This window comes from Callionymus lyra, chromosome 12, assembly GCF_982586985.1.
Source record: "Callionymus lyra chromosome 12, fCalLyr1.hap1.1, whole genome shotgun sequence".
In the NCBI taxonomy this organism is placed as follows: Eukaryota; Metazoa; Chordata; class Actinopteri; order Syngnathiformes; family Callionymidae; genus Callionymus; species Callionymus lyra.
In genome coordinates, this window is record NC_141829.1 from 2,057,897 (window position 1) to 2,077,896 (window position 20,000).

The 20,000-nt window shown below is 43.6% G+C and overlaps 1 protein-coding gene across 2 annotated transcripts in view; it reads right to left on the reverse strand.

The window, feature by feature from the left end:
* Nucleotides 1-20,000, reverse strand: part of epha3 (eph receptor A3) — a 105,739-nt gene that overhangs the window by 64,840 nt on the left and 20,899 nt on the right. For both annotated transcript variants that reach the window (XM_087803625.1, XM_087803626.1), the window contains exon 3: nucleotides 19,898-20,000. This exon is cut by the window's right edge and continues 558 nt beyond it. In XM_087803625.1, coding sequence (XP_087659751.1) covers nucleotides 19,898-20,000 — 103 coding nt within the window. The remainder of the gene's footprint in view (nucleotides 1-19,897) is intronic.

Consider the following 20,000-nt stretch of genomic DNA (forward strand, 5'->3'; position numbering starts at 1 on the left):
GGGCACGAGGGCATGAGGAGACGAGGGGACGAGGGGACGAGGGGACGAGAAGACGAGGAGACGAGGGGACGAGGGGACGAGAAGACGAGGAGACGAGGAGACGAGGGGACGAGGGGATGAGGGGACGAGGAGACCAGGAGACCAGGGGACCAGGGGACAAGAAGACGAGAAGACGAGGAGACGAGGAGACGAGGAGACGAGAGGACGAGGGGACGAGGGGACGAGGAGACGAGAAGACGAGAAGACGAGGGGACGAGGGGACGAGGTGACGAGGTGACGAGGAGACAAGGAGACGAGGAGACGAGGAGACGAGAGGACGAGAGGACGAGGAGACGAGGAGACGAGCAGACGAGGAGACGAGAGGACGAGAGGACGAGAGGACGAGGAGACGAGGAGACGAGGAGACGAGAGGACGAGAGGACGAGGAGACGAGGAGACGAGGAGACAAGGAGAAGAGGAGACGAGAAGACGAGGAGACGAGGAGACGAGAGGACGAGAGGACGAGGAAACGAGGAGAAGAGGAGACAAGGAGACGAGGAGACGAGAAGACGAGGAGACGAGGAGAAGAGGAGACGAGAAGACGAGGAGACGAGGAGACGAGGGGACGAGAAGACGAGGGGACGAGGGGACGAGGAGACAAGGAGACGAGGGGACGAGGGGACGAGGAGACGAGAAGACGAGAAGACGAGGGGACGAGGGGACGAGGGGACGAGGGGACGAGGAGACGAGGAGACCAGGGGACGAGGGGACGAGGAGACGAGGGGACGAGGAGACGAGGAGACGAGGAGACGAGGAGACGAGGGGACGAGGGGACGAGGAGACGAGGGGACGAGGAGACGAGGAGACGAGGAGATGAGGAGACGAGGGGAAGAGAGGACGAGAAGACGAGGAGACGAGGAGACGAGAGTTTGTTTCCTGGTGAAAACGAAGCTCAATTATCTCCAGGAATGTTTGGACGCTCGAGTCTTTCTTCTGCTGAAGGTGATGAAGACGAAACGATGGACGCGACTTAATCACGTTGATCAGCCTCGTCCTCCAGGAACGATGAACATCTTCACACGACAAACACTGATGAACGGAGGAGAAGATGTTACGATATGAACCAGATCTCGAGTCGAGACGAAGAAGAACGAGACGTTGTCCTGACGTCTCCTCTGAAGCTGCTGAAGCTGCTGAAGCTGCTGAGTGGACGAGCACTGGAGCGGCTGCAGCTGGAGATCATTATCGTGAACGTCTCGCTCTTAAGGTCGTCAAGTGGGAGCACCTGTAGCAACATGGCCGCCACACAATGCAGCACCTGTGCGAGCAACACCTGCGCGTCCCAAGAACAACAGCAGGAGCTGAAGCAGCAATTTGTCGCACTTATCGAACTGATCTGGAACGATCTGGAACCATCTGGAACCATCTCGAACCATCTCGAACGATCTCTAACGATCTCGAACGATCTCGAACCATCTCGAACGATCTCTAACGATCTCGAACCATCTCGAACCAGCTCGAACCATCTCGAACGATCTCGAACCATCTCGAACCATCTCGAACGATCTCGAACCATCTCGAACCATCTCGAACGATCTCGAATGATCTCGAACGATCTCGAACGATCTCGAACGATCTCGAACGATCTCGAACGATCTCGAACGATCTTGAGCGATCGCGAATGATCGCGAATGATCTCGAACGATCTGGAACGATCTCGAATGATCTTGAACGATCTCAAACGATCTCAAACGATCTTGAACGATCTCGAACGATCTCTAACAATCTCGAACGATCTCTAACAATCTCGAACGATCTCTAACAATCTCGAACGATCTTGAACGACCTCAAACGATCTTGAACGATCTCGAACGATCTGTAACAATCTCGAACGATCTTGAACGATCTCAAAGGATCTTGAACGATCTTGAACGATCTCTAACAATCTCGAACGATCTCTAATAATCTCGAACGATCTCTGACAATCTCGAACGATCTTGAACGATCTCAAAGGATCTTGAACGATCTTGAACGATCTCTAACAATCTCGAACGATCTCGGGCGATCTCGAACGATCTCGAACGATCTCAAACGATCTAGAACGATCTCGAACGATCTCTAACAATCTCGAACGATCACTAACAATCTCGAACGATCTCGAACGATCTCAAGCGATCTTGAACGATCTCGAACGATCTCTAACAATCTCTAACAATCTCGAACGATCTCTAACAATCTTGAACGATCTCTAACAATCTAGAACGATCTCGAACGATCTCGAACGATCTCGAACGATCTCAAACGATCTCTAACAATCTCGAACGATCTCGGGCGATCTCGAACGATCTCGGGCGATCTCGAACGATCTCAAACGATCTAGAACGATCTCGAACGATCTTTAACAATCTCGAACGATCTCTAACAATCTCGAACGATCTCGAACGATCTCAAGCGATCTTGAACGATCTCGAACGATCTCTAACAATCTCTAACAATCTCGAACGATCTCTAACAATCTCGAACGATCTTGAACGATCTCAAACGATCTAGAACGATCTCGAACGATCTCTAACAATCTCGAACGATCTCTAACAATCTCGAACGATCTCTAACAATCTCGAACGATCTCGAACGATCTCCAACGATCTTGAAGAGAGGACGAGAGGACGAGGAGACGAGGAGACGAGAGGACGTCAGAAAAATTTGCTTAAAAATTATAGTAATAATAAGAAAACGACCACACACACACACACACACACACACACACACACACACACACACACACACACACACACACACACACACACACACACACACACACACACACACACACACTCACACACACGTGAACTGCAACTTTTGTTCTAGAGGTTTGATTGGCAGTTACTCCACATGTCATTCAAGAACATCATCGTCCTGAAGGTTGAACGTCTGAGATGAACGAAGGAATCACGACTTAAAACCATCGTCTTCACTCCTGGTTCAGCGTCCACTCACTCGAGAACATGTTTCCTCAGACGCTCCAAAGCAAACAGTGTTGAGGGCGAGCGAGCGACGGCGCCGTCAGGGTGGTCAGCGTCGGGGGGGCCGGGGGGCCCGTCAGGGCGTCTGAGCCCCGGGACAATACTCTACAGTGGACCTGCATGAGTGACCTGTGGACGTCACGGGACTCCAAGAATGTCCTCCTGCTGGGATCACACATGTTCGTCCACTCAGGTTTGTTTGGAGGCGAGTCGAGCGTTTTTATCTTCCACACGTTAACAGATCCGTCGACGAAGGTAACCTGTGACCTTGAAGCTCGACCTCTGCAGACACGACGACCTTCTCGGGACGATTCACATGAAACCAAAATATATTTATCGACTGATGTGCCTGACCTTTGACCTTATTTTATTAGGTTATTATGCGTTTATTATTATTTCTTATGACATAACTTTTGTAGTTTTAATTCATATTGAAGTTACTCATTCAAGTAAATCATCAATACTACACATATATACTTGTTACTACACTATCACAACACCAGAGTCAATTACTGGACAATACTACACATATATCCTTGTTACTACACTATCACAACACCAGAGTCAAGTAATGGACAATACTACACATATATACTTGTTACTACACTATCACAACACCAGAGTCAAGTACTGGACAATACTACACATATATACTTGTTACTACACTATCACAACACCAGAGTCAAGTACTGGACAATACTACACATATATACTTGTTACTACACTATCACAACACCAGAGTCAAGTACTGGACAATACTACACATATATACTTGTTACTACACTATCACAACACCAGAGTCAAGTACTGGACAATACTACACATAGATACTTGTTACTACACTATCACAACACCAGAGTCAAGTACTGGACAATACTACACATATATACTTGTTACTACACTATCACAACACCAGAGTCAAGTACTGGACAATACTACACATATATACTTGTTACTACACTATCACAACACCAGAGTCAAGTACTACACAATACTACACATATATACTTGTTACTACACTATCACAACACCAGAGTCAAGTACTGGACAATACTACACATATATACTTGTTACTACACTATCACAACACCAGAGTCAAGTACTACACAATACTACACATATATCCTTGTTACTACACTATCACAACACCAGAGTCAAGTACTACACAATACTACACATATATACTTGTTACTACACTATCACAACACCAGAGTCAATTACTACACAATACTACACATATATACTTGTTACTACACTATCACAACACCAGAGTCAAGTACTGGACAATACTACACATATATACTTGTTACTACACTATCACAACACCAGAGTCAAGTACTGGACAATACTACACATATATACTTGTTACTACACTATCACAACACCAGAGTCAAGTACTACACAATACTACACATATATACTTGTTACTACACTATCACAACACCAGAGTCAAGTACTACACAATACTACACACTGCACCAAATACATGAACAAACTTCTGTTTCTTTCTACATTTTCCTTAAATTCAAATCACTTCGTAGATGTTTACGTTGACAGATCAATAATTCAGTAATAAAGTTAAACACATGAATGTTGTTAATTGTAAGCGAACATGTGAACATGTGAAGCAGCAGAGAGTTGTGAGTCTGCCGCACACAGATAGACTCTCTCAGTCACACAGCAGCAGATTATCTGGAGCCTACATTCATCTCCACACATGCTCGCAGCAGATTGTTCTCCAACCAACGTTCAAACCTCCACAAAAGGCTGTGGTGTGTGTTTCATATTCTCCGGTGTCAGCGACCGACGGTTCACCAGAGTCTGCACTCATTGACCCTTTAATGAAGCTTCACAAGAGCTGCTGCCACGGCACCGTGAAGAATCCACTGCATGATGCAGTAGTACACTCAAGTACTACACAAATGTACATCCACAGTGTTTTACTAGATACGTACAATAGAAATGTTAGAATGAAATATGTTTTTTACACCATTCTGTCATTTTCAACAGCAGAGTATTTAATCTTTCATCTACAGCTTAAGGAAGAATGATGACTGAGGACAAGAGGATACAGTGAGTCCAGCAGCTTCTAAAGCTGATGTTTGGACATATTTTGTTTTGAAAACAAATGAAAGTAGTTAAGTACTGGACACAATATTACACATATATACTCGTTATTACACTATCACAACACCAGAGTCAAGTACTGGACAATACTACACATATATACTTGTTACTACACTATCACAACACCAGAGTCAAGTACTGGACAATACTACACATATATACTTGTTACTACACTATCACAACACCAGAGTCAAGTACTGGACAAAACTACACATGTATACTTGTTACTACACTATCACAACACCATAATCAAGTACTTGACAATACTGCACATATATACTTGTTACTACACTATCACAACACCAGAGTCAAGTACTGGACAATACTACACGTATATACTTGTTACTACACTATCACAACACCAGAGTCAAGTACTGGACAATACTACACATATATACTTGTTACTACACTATCACAACACCAGAGTCACGTACTGGACAATACTACACATATATACTTGTTACTACACAATCACTTTATATCACTATAGATCCTTGTATCGTGACACTATCAACACATACATCTACTTCATCATCTTCTTGATGGTTTTGCTCAACAATATACTGTACTAAGTATATATTCTGGCCCAGTGTTGACACAAGTGTAGACAATCAATAAAGTAATTGACAAAAAATGTTGCCTCCAGATATGATACTCATTTTCAAAAGTATCAATAAAACTCCTGAAACACGTGGATCATACACCGCTACAAACAAGTCGGTCGATACTAACAATACACCAACTTTACAGTGAAAGTCTCTGTTTCAATGGTATTATTGATTGACAGCCTGCCTTCATGTTGGTCGTGTTGTTAGCCTTTAGCCGCGGCTAATAAATAAAGGCTGACGCCAGGTTAATGCTGGCTAACTAGCTAAAGATCTACTTCAGTAAATAATCCACACCAATATTACGGTCATTTATAGTTAAAATCAATGTTTTCTCTCTTAAAGAGTAACTTAGAGAGAAACTGCAAACACAACATACAACCTCAATATTCTACCTGTTTATTTTATTTATTAATTTTTGTACTTCCTCAGACCTGAAACGTGAAGGTCTGGTGTGAAGGTATGAAGGTCTGGTGTGAAGGTCTGAAGGTCTGAAGGTCTGAAGGTCTGAAGGTCTGAAGGTCTGAAGGTCTGATATGAAAGTCTGGTGTGAAGGTCTGGTGTGAACGTCTGCTGTGAAGGTCTGAAGGTCTGGTGTAGAGGTCTTGAGGTCTGGTCTGAAGGTCTGGATGATCAGGTCTGGTGTGAAGGTCCAGTGTGAAGGCCTGGTATGAAGGTCTGAAGGTCTGGATGATCAGGTCTGGTGTGAAGGTATGAAGGTCTGGAGTGAAGGTCTAGTTTGAAGGTCTGAAGGTCCGGTGTGAAGGTCTGGTATGAAGTTCTGAAGGTCTGGATGATCAGGTCTGGTGTGAAGGTCTGAAGGTCTGGAGTGAAGGTCTAGTGTGAAGGTCCAGTGTGAAGGTCTGGTATGAAGGTCTGAAGGTCTGGATGATCAGGTCTGGTGTGAAGGTCCAGTGTGAAGGTCTGGTATGAAGGTCTGAAGGTCTGGATGATCAGGTCTGGTGTGAAGGTATGAAGGTCTGGAGTGAAGGTCTAGTGTGAAGGTCTGAAGGTCCGGTGTGAAGGTCTGGTATGAAGTTCTGAAGGTCTGGATGATCAGGTCTGGTGTGAAGGTCTGAAGGTCTGGAGTGAAGGTCTAGTGTGAAGGTCTGAAGGTCCGGTGTGAAGGTCTGGTATGAAGTTCTGAAGGTCTGGATGATCAGGTCTGGTCTGAAGGTCTGAAGGTCTGGTGTGAATGTCTGAAGGTCTGGTGTGAAGGTCTGGTGTGAAGGTCTGAAGGTTTGGAGTGAAGGTCAGTGTGAAGGTCTGAAGGTCTGAAGGTCTGGTGTGAATGTCTGAAGGTCTGGTGTGAAGGTCTGAAGGTCAGTGTGAAGGTCTGGAGTGAAGGTCAGTGTGAAGGTCTGAAGGTCTGGTGTGAAGGTCTGAAGGTCAGTGTGAAGGTCTGGAGTGAAGGTCAGTGTGAAGCTCCACTGATGGAGCTCCACTTTGATATAAAAATAGTCTCTGGTGATAAATGTCGGTGGAAACACTGAACTAATGAGTGAAATTATGAGCAGGTTTCACGGTGACTTCTGTTCTGAACCGTCGGCCAGGCCTGCTGTGATATGTCAGAAAACACACTGTGCGAATGAAAACATCTCAAGTTTAACCAGATGTTGTAAATTTAGCGCAATTAAGCGAGAGTGAAGTGGTTCGAGTCCATCAGACGTTCCCATGCGCTGCCAGGAAAACCTTCTTCTCTTCCTTATTGTTTTTATAGGCTCGTAAATAGTCCGGGCCAAATTAATGAGGCCAGGGAGACGCAGGAATGAAGGGATGAAGGGATGACGAGAAGATGAAGGGAGTGATAGATGGCATCGTTATACTTCAGAACATCTCACCAGCTCTGGAAGGTTCTGGAAGGTTCTGGACTCGACGCAGCCACAACTAGTTTTGTGTTGCTGGAGTGAAGACGCACACATGGGGAGGAACACATACTGTACACACACACACACACACACACACACACACACACACACACACACACACACACACACACACACACACACACACACACACACACACACACACACACCAACACACAAACTCACTCACGCACACACACACACTCACTCACGCACACACACACACACTCACGCACACACACACACACTCACTCACGCACACACACTCACTCACGCAAACACGCACACACGCACACACACACACTCAAGCACACAAACTCACTCACGCACACACACACACACACACACACACACACAGACACACACACACACTCACGCACACACACACACACTCACTCACTCACACACACACACACACTCACGCACACACACACACACTCACTCACACACACACGCACACACACGCAGACACACACACAGACACACACACACACTCACACACACACACACACACACGCACACACACACACACACTAGACTCTAACAAGATGCTGACATCATAATTAGATCAAGTGTCAGATGAAGGAAGAGTTTATTCCTTTCTTTTCCCACATGGACACAATTACAGTATTCGAGCTGAGATTGTATTTACACTCATTAAGAAACTTCAACAGTACTTCATATTGAAATACGTTCAAGCTGCAGGAACAACACACGTCCTGGTCTTTGTTCGCTCTGTTGTTGTAACTCTGGTACAAACGTGATTCATTTCGACAACAACTTCACAACAACTGAACTTAGTACACACACTAATGAACACAACCCAATACTTATGGTGCCAACACAACACTGAACTCCCATGATGCCTTTCTACACACTGATGTATTGAGTAAGAGCTGTCAGCGATACAATATTGTGTTTATATATTATGTCTATGTTACTACAGTATATCCATCCACAGATGTGTTGGCTGGGCGGCAAAGCATTACCGGAACTGTTCAGGTCACCATTACTGAGAAGGTCAGCGAGAGGATGATACTAATATAAAAGGTTGAGTTTGCAAGTCCAAATAAATTAAAATGTATTTAATGGTTTCATGACGTTACATCTGCACTGTCGTGTAACAACACAAACATGTGTCGGATAACAACACAAACATGTGTCGAGTAACACGTGTAACAACACAAACATGTGTCGGATAACAACACAAACATGTGTCGGATAACACGTGTAACAACACAAACATGTGTCGGATAACAACACAAACATGTGTCGGATAACACGTGTAACAACACAAACATGTGTCGGATAACAACACAAACATGTGTCGAGTAACACGTGTAACAACACAAACATGTGTCGGATAATACGTGTAACAACACCAACATGTGTCGGATAACACTTGTAACAACACAAACATGTGTCGGATAACCCGTGTAACAACACAAATATGTGTCTGATAACAACACAAACATGTGTCGGATAACAACACAAACATGTGTCGGATAACACTTGTAACAACACAAACATGTGTCGGATAACAACACAAACATGTGTCGAGTAACACGTGTAACAACACAAACATGTGTCGGATAACAACACAAACATGTGTCGGATAACAACACAAACATGTGTTGGGTAACACGTGTAACAACACAATCATGTCAGGTAACAACTCACACATGTGTCGGGTAACAACACAACCATGTCAGGAAACAACACAAACATGCTAAAAATGCTAAGAACATGCTTATGTTGTGTGTGTGTGTGTGAGTGTGTGCGTTCATGTGTGTGTGTGTGCGTTCATGTGTGTGTAAGAGTGATGGAGCAGCACGAGTGTGTGTCATTTGTAACAAAGGTCAGCATCATCTACACTATCTCAGGACCTTTAAAGGTTGAACATGTCCCAGTGTAAGTTTAAGTGTAAGTTTAAGTGCAAGTTTAAGTGCAAGTTTAAGTGTAAGTTTAAGTGTAAGTGTAATTTTAAGTGTAAGTTTAAGTGTAAGTTTAAGTGTAATTTTAAGTGTAAGTCTAAGTGTAAGTTTAAGTGTAAGTTTAAGTGTCATTTTAAGTGTAAGTTTAAGTGTAAGTTTAAGTGTAAGTGACTCTGTTCTCGCGTGAAGTTGATCAAAAACAAGTTCTTGATGAACTTTAAAGGTAGATTTGAACAAGATAATGAAGAAAGATAACAAAACATAAAGATAAAACAAACAGAACGAGAATCAAACTCACTTCCTGTTCAAGACGAACTTCATTCGAACGTCAAACATTATAAAACATGTTTAAAGTTAAATAAAGTCAACGAACGAGACGAGAGACAAACTGTCATGAAACTCAAAATAGAATCTCACCAGCATGAGGTCAAAGGTCGCCTCCAGATCTGGCAGAACATTAACAACAACATCCAAACCATGAACTTTATCTTAATTCAATATTTCTTATCAAGTCATCAAAACACGGAGCTGGGAACCAGTTCTGGGATCTGAACCCGACTGGAGTTGACTGCGGCAGGAGAGGTCAAAGGTCAGGCCAGGGAGGGACGAGGCGAGCATCAACGTCCACACAGCTGCAGGTCCGACACGCTCTGTTGTGTTTGGCTTTCAGTCTGTAGCAGCAATCCTGCCTCGTCGCTGAGGCCTGACGGCTCTAATCAGCACAAGTACTTACTTACTTACGTACTCACGTACTTATGCAAGTAGGTAAGTATGTACTTATGAACTTATTTACTAAATTACGTACTTTTTTACTAAACTACGTGCTTATTTAATTTCTTACTTATTTACTAAATTACTTACTTATGCAAGTAGGTAAGTAAGTACTTATTTACTTACTTACGTACTTACTTCCTTACGTACTTACTTACTTACGTACTTATTTACTTCCTTACTTATTTACTTATTTACTTACGTACTTATTTACTTACTTACTTACTTACTTATTTACTTACTTACGTACTTATTTACTTACTTACTTACTTACTTACTTATTTACTTACTTACGTACTTATTTACTTACTTACGTACTTACTTACTTACATACTTAGTTCAGTTCAGTTCAGTTCAGTTCAGTTCAGTTCAGTTCAGTTCAGTATATCAGTGTTAATTATTATTAAACATTTCATTCATTACTATTTAAAAATGTTTTTTCATGTAAAAATATGTTTAAATGTTTTCAAAACCAACAAATTCAATTTAATAAAAATAAATGAAACCTTAAGTAAAGAAATGACGGAGTTGATTAAACACATTAATTAATTCCTGAAATAACAAGAACATTTGAATAAAGCAGATTAAGTTTCAAACGTTCTCTCGTCTGACGCTGGAGAAGGTGAAGCACAAAGACCTTCATCTCCGGCTCTGATCAAGCATGACGTCCACGGATCATCTCCGGAGGAGACGACGGTTTCCTCGGCGACACTCGTGATTCATTTCAGGCTCAGAAACAAGTTCATTCAAGCAGCAGGTCTTTGGGAAAGAAGTTCACTTTACATCCCATTATTCCGTCAGAGATCGCCGGCGGAAAACCTTCACGGAGAATCTTCTCGACCACAGGAGCGAACGAACTGTCGAGTCGGTTGCTCTCGAGAGTTTCTAACCTTCCAGAGAGAGTTGAACCGGAGAGAAGATCACAGTCAAGAGATTATGATCCAGAAACTCCGAGCTTCTCGTCTCGACAACGACCACAAGAACACGTTTACATAAAACAAGCTTTTATCTCATTTTCTGGTCGTTTTAAACACTCGACGTTTGAAAGATTAAACTTCATTTCGAGAGAGTTCAGCACGACTGTGTCACAGAAGAAGGTTCTGGTTCTGTTCCCGCTCAAGGTTGAAGATCATTTTTCTCATCAGGCTCCAGCACTGGACCTCACAGGCCTCGGTACCAAACTGATGCTACAGCAGCTGCGAGAAAATATTGATGAACTTAAATATATAATAATATATAAATATATTTTCCCCCGATTCTCCAGATATATTCAACACCAACTGTAACGATCGTTATCAACAATTGTTATTGTGTTGTAATTTAACTTCCGGCCTCTAGGTGGCAGCAGTCGTCACCTCATCCTCAGCTAAAGGAAGATTGATGGCTGAGGACGAGAGGATACAGTTGACAGATGTCAGTAAGATTCATAGTCCCATGAAATTGGTATCAAAGTATTTAAGTGTATCAACAAATATCATGAGACGAGTGTCACAGTACAGTAGTCGTGTGTGAGTGACATGTCGTTGTGCGGCAACATGTGGTTGAGCGGCAACATGTCGTTGCGCGGCAACATGTGGTTGTGCGGCAACATGTGGTTGTGCGGCAACATGTGGTTGTGCGGCAACATGTGGTTGCGCGGCAACATGTCGTTGCGCGGCAACATGTGGTTGTGCGGCAACATGTCGTTGCGCGGCAACATGTGGTTGCGCGGCAACATGTCGTTGTGCGGCAACATGTGGTTGCGCGGCAACATGTGGTTGCGCGGCAACATGTGGTTGCGCGGCAACATGTCGTTGCGCGGCAACATGTGGTTGTGCGGCAACATGTCGTTGCGCGGCAACATGTCGTTGCGCGGCAACATGTGGTTGCGCGGCAACATGTGGTTGCGCGGCAACATGTGGTTGCGCGGCAACATGTGGTTGCGCGGCAACATGTGGTTGCGCGGCAACATGTGGTTGCGCGGCAACATGTCGTTGCGCGGCAACATGTCGTTGCGCGGCAACATGTGGTTGCGCGGCAACATGTGGTTGCGCGGCAACATGTGGTTGCGCGGCAACATGTGGTTGCGCGGCAACATGTCGTTGCGCGGCAACATGTGGTTGCGCGGCAACATGTGGCTGCGCGGCAACATGTCGTTGCGCGGCAACATGTGGTTGCGCGGCAACATGTGGTTGCGCGGCAACATGTGGTTGCGCGGCAACATGTCGTTGCGCGGCAACATGTGGTTGCGCGGCAACATGTGGTTGCGCGGCAACATGTGGTTGCGCGGCAACATGTCATTGCGCGGCAACATGTCGTTGCGCGGCAACATGTGGTTGCGCGGCAACATGTCGTTGCGCGGCAACATGTGGTTGCGCGGCAACATGTGGTTGCGCGGCAACATGTGGTTGCGCGGCAACATGTGGTTGCGCGGCAACATGTGGTTGTGCGGCAACATGTGGTTGCGCGGCAACATGTGGTTGCGCGGCAACATGTGGTTGTGCGGCAACATGTCGTTGCGCGGCAACATGTGGTTGCGCGGCAACATGTCGTTGCGCGGCAACATGTGGTTGCGCGGCAACATGTCGTTGCGCGGCAACATGTCGTTGCGCGGCAACATGTCGTTGCGCGGCAACATGTCGTTGCGCGGCAACATGTCGTTGTTCACGATCTCTCGCGACAAACCAAAGGTTTCCTGCGACACACGATCAGAACGAAGACGAAGCCACGACTCGAGGCGTCGTGTTGTGCGTTTGTTGAAGGAAGGGTCGGAGAAGTGAAGCCGTGAAGGACAGTTTTCACCGTGAAAGGAAAAACAAGAAAACAAGCCTCACAAATATGTTTCAAACTTGCCAAACAACACTTCACGACGGGACTCGAACTATAAACTATCAACAACATGTTTGAATCGCATTAATGCCTCGACGATCACTTTTCCTTCTTAACCTGTTTGTTGACACGTGTTTGTTTACATGTGTTTGTTGACACGTGTTTGTTGCATAGTTACGCTCGTTCTCCCGCCGCCGTCCGTCTCAATCCCCCTGAAACAACTCAAGGCTTCTCGCTCAGATTTCCTCTCCAGGAAACAACCGTTCGCTGTAATGTTCGACGACAAGCTGTCGATACACACGAGTCATTAGTGAAGCGGAGGTGAAACGACAAAATGCGCACACTTGCAGATCGACTTCTCACACCAGGAGACGCACAACGGACACACACGAGAGACGCACACATCCGACCCACACATCCGACGCACACATGGAAACGGGTTGTGTTCTCTTAAGTGTGATGTGTTCACGTGTGTAATCGTGGAAATAGACTCACATGAACTACACACACACACAGCGACACTGACTGCTGGGTTCCAATCCCTTCTCTTCCGTGACCTCGGTTCACGCTGGAATCCAGCGCTTTGCTCAAAGGCTGCAGCAGAGAAACGCTGATCTGAAGTGACACGAGTGATGCAACGGCACTGGCCCGAGAACACAGTAACACACTCTCTTCACCGACACAACACAATACACAACACACTGTGTCTCTGACATGTATATATGGTGATACATACGAGCCCTTGAGCAAGACTTAAATGGACTGTGATGATGATGATGTCACAGGTTCTGTGTGTTGTTCTCGTGCCGGTTGTGTAACTGTTTTTACATTAAACGTTGATACTTTAATAATAATTATAGATTTTATTTTTATTACACTTTACATTTGGTTAACGAATTTAAAAGTGTTTTAAAACACATTTAAAACAAAGTAAAGACGTAGAAACAAGAGAGTTAATAAATAAATAAATACAAACAAAAAACGAAATACTTTAAGTGATTCATGTTGTGATTGTTTCTTTAAAATCCACAAGAATCAGAAAAATATTTATATGCTAATTATAATGTAAATAATATTATAATTATATTATATTTATAATAATGCTAATAATAATAATAATAGATTTTATTTTTATTGCACTTTACATTATGTCAACGAATCTCAAAGTGTTTTAAAACAAGATTTACACAAGACAGTTTAAAGTAAATATATATCTAAAAATAAAAAAACTACATATTATTTCAAAACAAAACATGTCACAGTGTAATCCTGCTGGTAAAACTGCATTTAAGACGTTTATACGATGGTTTCTTTAAAAACATGATGTAACTTTTTTCAACGAAGGTTATTTTTGGCCTTAAGTACAAAAAACCGTTGATTAAACTTGAGATTCAAGCCTGTCCTGCAGTTTTACTTTTGTTTGAACAAAGTCTTTAATGTTTCTTCAAGTGACCTCAGTCAGGAAATGACATCACGGCAGGAGCCGGGGTCTCAAGCAGGCAAGTCCACAAACATTTTTATCTCCAACTGTGACACGAACGTTATCACCGCGTGTGTTATTTGTTGCACAGAAATAAAAAAGAATGGATAGAATTTCAGATCTTTTGATCATTATTGTCTCAAATATGTCTTGTTTTAAAAAAAAAAAAAGTTTTTAAAAGTTACATTAGATGTTGAACAGTTTAGCAGCTCATGGTTTTCACACGTTATTGTCAAGAATGTGTTGAAAAATAAAAAATACAGTAAAATGAGAAAAACTGCGTTTTTCAATATTTGATCAACATCTAGTTTTGTATTTATTTAAAGATCTTCTTAACGAGACTCGAGTGTGACACACTAGTTATGTGTGTGCGTGTGTGTGTGAGTGTGTGTCGCAGCATTAACGTCTACACTTCAGCGAGTGTGGTATTGTGTGTCCGTGCATCAGGCAAGAATGTAAACCTGCTCTCGTATGCAGAGGAACAGCTGCTGCCGTTTGCACAATGAAACACACACACATGGACACACACACACACACACACACACACGCACACACACGCACACACACGCACACACACGCACACACACACGCACACGATGCCGGTCCAGGATCACAGCAGGAATCTGACGCTGCACTGGTTGATCACCTGCTCCGTTCTAATGACAGATGAAAGAGCGACTTATCCAGATTAGATCTAACCTCGTTCACTCTGTGGAGACGCTCGCTCTCAAAACATGAAGTAATCTGATGATTACTGTCACGTCCATCCACACACACTCAACACACACACACACGCTCAACACACACACACACACACACACACACTCTCACACACACACTCGCGACTGACACAACATCCAGAGGAAACATCAAAATACTGACAAACTTGTGACGACACATCAACGGCGCAGCTACTGGCCACACACACACACAGACACACACAGACACACACATACAGACACACACAGACACACACACTCCCATCAAGGCGACGCACACCCAGTGTCCAATTCCCAACGCCAGACTTCACGTGCACTGTTGAGCATCACAAGCACAGACTTGCAGACGAAGTGAAGTAACAATGGATACACACTCAGAGTCTGTGAAAATACACAACACCTTCTCGTCAGACACACACATGCACACACATGTATACTGTACTGTGTATACACACGCATTCATACATACATACACACACACACACATGCTAAGAGACATACAGATATACACACACATTCATACATGCATACACACACACACATGCCAACAGACATACAGATATACACACACATTCATACATACATACACACACACACATGCTAACAGACATACAGATATACACACACTTTTATGCATACATACACACACATGCTAACAGACATACATACACACACATTTATGTATACATACACACACATGCTAACAGACATACATACACACACCCACACACGCATACACACACACATGCTAACAGACACAAACACACACAAAATATTTCTCTTTCTAAACCAAATCTCTGGTATTTATCGTCTAATTCTTTACTAAATCCTTGCTCTCGGCTTGAATACCTAAAAAGAGCCTCGAGCTACACAACACACGCTCACTACACAACACACGCTCACTACACAACACACGCTCACTACACAACACAGGCTCACTACACAATAGTCGAAGCGACAAAATGATGACACACATCTGTCCCCGGTGTGAACTGTCACGAACACACACTTCCTGGTTCCTAATGTGTCCCTTCCATTTCTTGTCTTTCACTGGAGCGTTGTGTGTTTGTGTGCGACCCAAGTGTGCGACGAGTGTGCGCTCGTGGATCTGTTAACGCCGCGGGCCTGCAGGGCCGGCTCTGCTCCGGGGGCCCGGGCCGGCAGCAGAGGGTGAGGGTGTTGGCACAGCTGTCCCCCCCGCAGTAACACAAGACCTTATTAGAGTCCATTAGAGCACTCAGGAACTAATAAGAGATTGTCAAACACGTCCAAATATTCACACAATCCAGCAGAGCTCGCCGTAAAAGCCTGGAGGACGTTAATGTGAACAATGACACTTTCTTATGAGCCCTGGAGACTTTAGCTCAACTTCTGCACATATATACAATAAATACACGTTTGTTTCACATGTTAAACTGTCAACTAGAGATATATATATACATCCATACACTTCAATATCCTGGCTAGAGAATGATGACTGAGGACGAGAGGATACAGTGAGTCCAGCAACTCGACAATACTACACATATATACTTGTTACTACACTATCACAACACCAGAGTCAAGTACTGGACAATACTACACATATATACTTGTTACTACACTATCACAACACCAGAGTCAAGTACTGGACAATACTACACATATATACTTGTTACTACACTATCACAACACCAGAGTCAAGTACTGGACAATACTACACATATGTACTTGTTACTACACTATCACAACACCAGAGTCACGTACTGGACAATACTACACATATGTACTTGTTACTACACTATCACAACACCAGTGTCAAGTACTGGACAATACTACACATATATACTTGTTACTACACTATCACAACACCAGAGTCAAGTACTGGACAATACTACATATATATACATGTTACTACACTATCACAACACCAGAGTCAAGTACTGGACAATACTACACATATATACTTGTTACTACACTATCACAACACCAGAGTCAAGTACTGGACAATACTACACATATATACTTGTTACTACACTATCACAACACCAGAGTCAAGTACTGGACAATACTACACATATATACTTGTCACTACACTATCACTATACATTGAATCCTTGTATCGTGATACATATCAACAAACCGCTGACAACATTCAATTGTTTTAATGACCGAAGTGTAAAATAAAAATACCAGAGTTATAATCATGAGCTCAAAGGTAAAGATAGTTAAGTATTAAACATGAAGTACTACTACTGTTTCCTAAAGTATCTTGGTCCACGACAACAGGGACTCGACCTGGGAAACTGTCTTTGATCTTTAATTATCGCGGGTCAAGACTCTGGAGGGCAGAACTCAGCGAGACTGAGGTCACTAGAAGTTACTGACAGTTGTCCACATGTTCTCAGAACCGTATTTAGAAACACAAAAACAAACAAATGTCACGTTGAAGGAGCAGAAAAATGCATCGACTCGAACAATTGTTTAAACAGAAAAAGTTCTTAATTATCTTCTTCTAAACACACTTTAAAAACATCAGATGCATATATTTGTTTACTTCTTTTGTCGCCTGTGACAGAAACACAACACACACCATGTGTTTCAATAACAAATAGTTGTGTTAGTGCAAATTATGAAGAAACATTACTGCAGAAAATAACTGCAGCACTTCAATACAACAAAAACAACCAAAAAAAGCAACACCAACAAGAGCAACAACCACAAAAGCTACAGGAGCAACAACAAGAGCAACAATAACAAGAGAAATAACAACAACAAGAGCAACAACAACAACAAAAGAAACAACAAGAGTAACAACAAGAAGAGCAACAGCAAGAGCAACAACAACAAGAGCAACAACAACAACAAAAGCAACAACAAGAGTAACAACAAGAAGAGCAACAGCAAGAGCAACAACAACAACAAAAGAAACAACAAGAGCAACAGCAACAACAACAACAAAAGCAACAGCAAGAGCAAAAACAAGCGCAACAACAAGAAGAGCTACAAGAACAGCAAGAGCAACAAGAACAACAAGAGCAACAACAAGCACACAACAACAACAACAAGAGCAGCAACAAGCGCACCAACAACAACAACAACAACAAGAGCAAGAGCAACAACAACAAGCGCAACAACAAGAAGAGCTACAAGAACAGCAAGAACAACAAGAACAACAAGAGCAACAACAAGCACACAACAACAACAACAAGAGCAGCAACAAGCGCACCAACAACAACAACAACAACAACAAGAGCAAGAGCAACAACAACAAGCGCAACAACAACAAGAGCAACAACAAGAGCAACAACAAGCGCACCAACAACAACAACAAGAGCAACAGTAAGAGCAACAACAACAAGCGCAACAACAACAACAACAAGAGCAACAGCAAGCGCGACAACAACAACAACAACAACAACAAGAGCAACAACAACAACAAGAGCAACAACAAGCACACCAACAACAACAACAAGAGCAACAACAAGCGCACCAACAACAACAACAAGAGCAAGAGCAACAACAACAAGCGCAACAACAACAAGAAGAGCAACAACAAGAAGAGCAACAAGAACAACAAGCACACCAACAACAACAAGAGCAAGAACAAGCGCACCAACAACAACAACAACAACAAGAGCAACAGCAAGAGCAACAACAACAACAAGAGCAACAACAACAACAAAAGCAGAAACAACAACAACAAGAGGAACAACAAGCGCAACAACAACAACAAGCGCAACAACAAGAGCAACAACAAGAGCAACAACAAGCACACCAACAACAACAAGAGCAACAGCAAGAGCAACAACAACAAGCGCAACAACAACAAGAAGAGCAACAAGAACAACAAGCGCAACAACAAGCGCACCAACAACAACAAAAAGAGCAAGAGCAACAACAGCAAGAGCAACAACAACAACAAGAGCAACAACAACAAGAGTAACAAGTACAACAAGCACACCAACAACAACAACAAGAGCAACAACAACAAGAGCAACAACAACAACAAAAGCAGAAACAACAACAACAAGAGCAACAACAACAACAAAAGCAGAAACAACAACAACAACAGGAGCAACAACAACAAGACGTTTAAAAAACACAACAATAAAGCAACATTTTGAATCCAACAACAATAATAGTTGACCTTTGAACCTCACAGCAGTGGAACACACACCTGTGACCTCAGTTTCAAGCCGACAACAATCAACAACTTCCTGGATGAGATCTGAGACGAAGAAACTTCTTCAGCCTCCACGAACGAGCAGGAAGTGGATCATAAATCCAGGAGGACTTTGGCTCCGAAACAACACAAGCGTCCGCGGGTGAGACGGAGGATCTCCAGACGCTGACCTCTCTCTCGCCCGCAAGCCGGCTCATTTCCCAGCATGCACCCTGCCCCCTCGCCGTTATCAGCGTGGGTTCTCCGGGTCGAACGCGACCGCAGTTGATGACGTGACGCGTCTGGAGAAGACATCACACACCAGCTCGGAAAAAAGCATCTCGAGCGTCGCCTTCTCTGCTTCCACGTCAGAAGACACGAGGAATCTTGGTTCCTCCAGACACACATCATCTCACATCATCTGATCGAAGGAAGCTCTTACTCTGGCAGGTGTTGCTTCCCTCCTCGTAGCCCGGGTTGCACAGACACTTCCCGATGGGAACGAGCCACTCGCCCTCCGTGGAGCAGTACATCCTGGGAGGCTC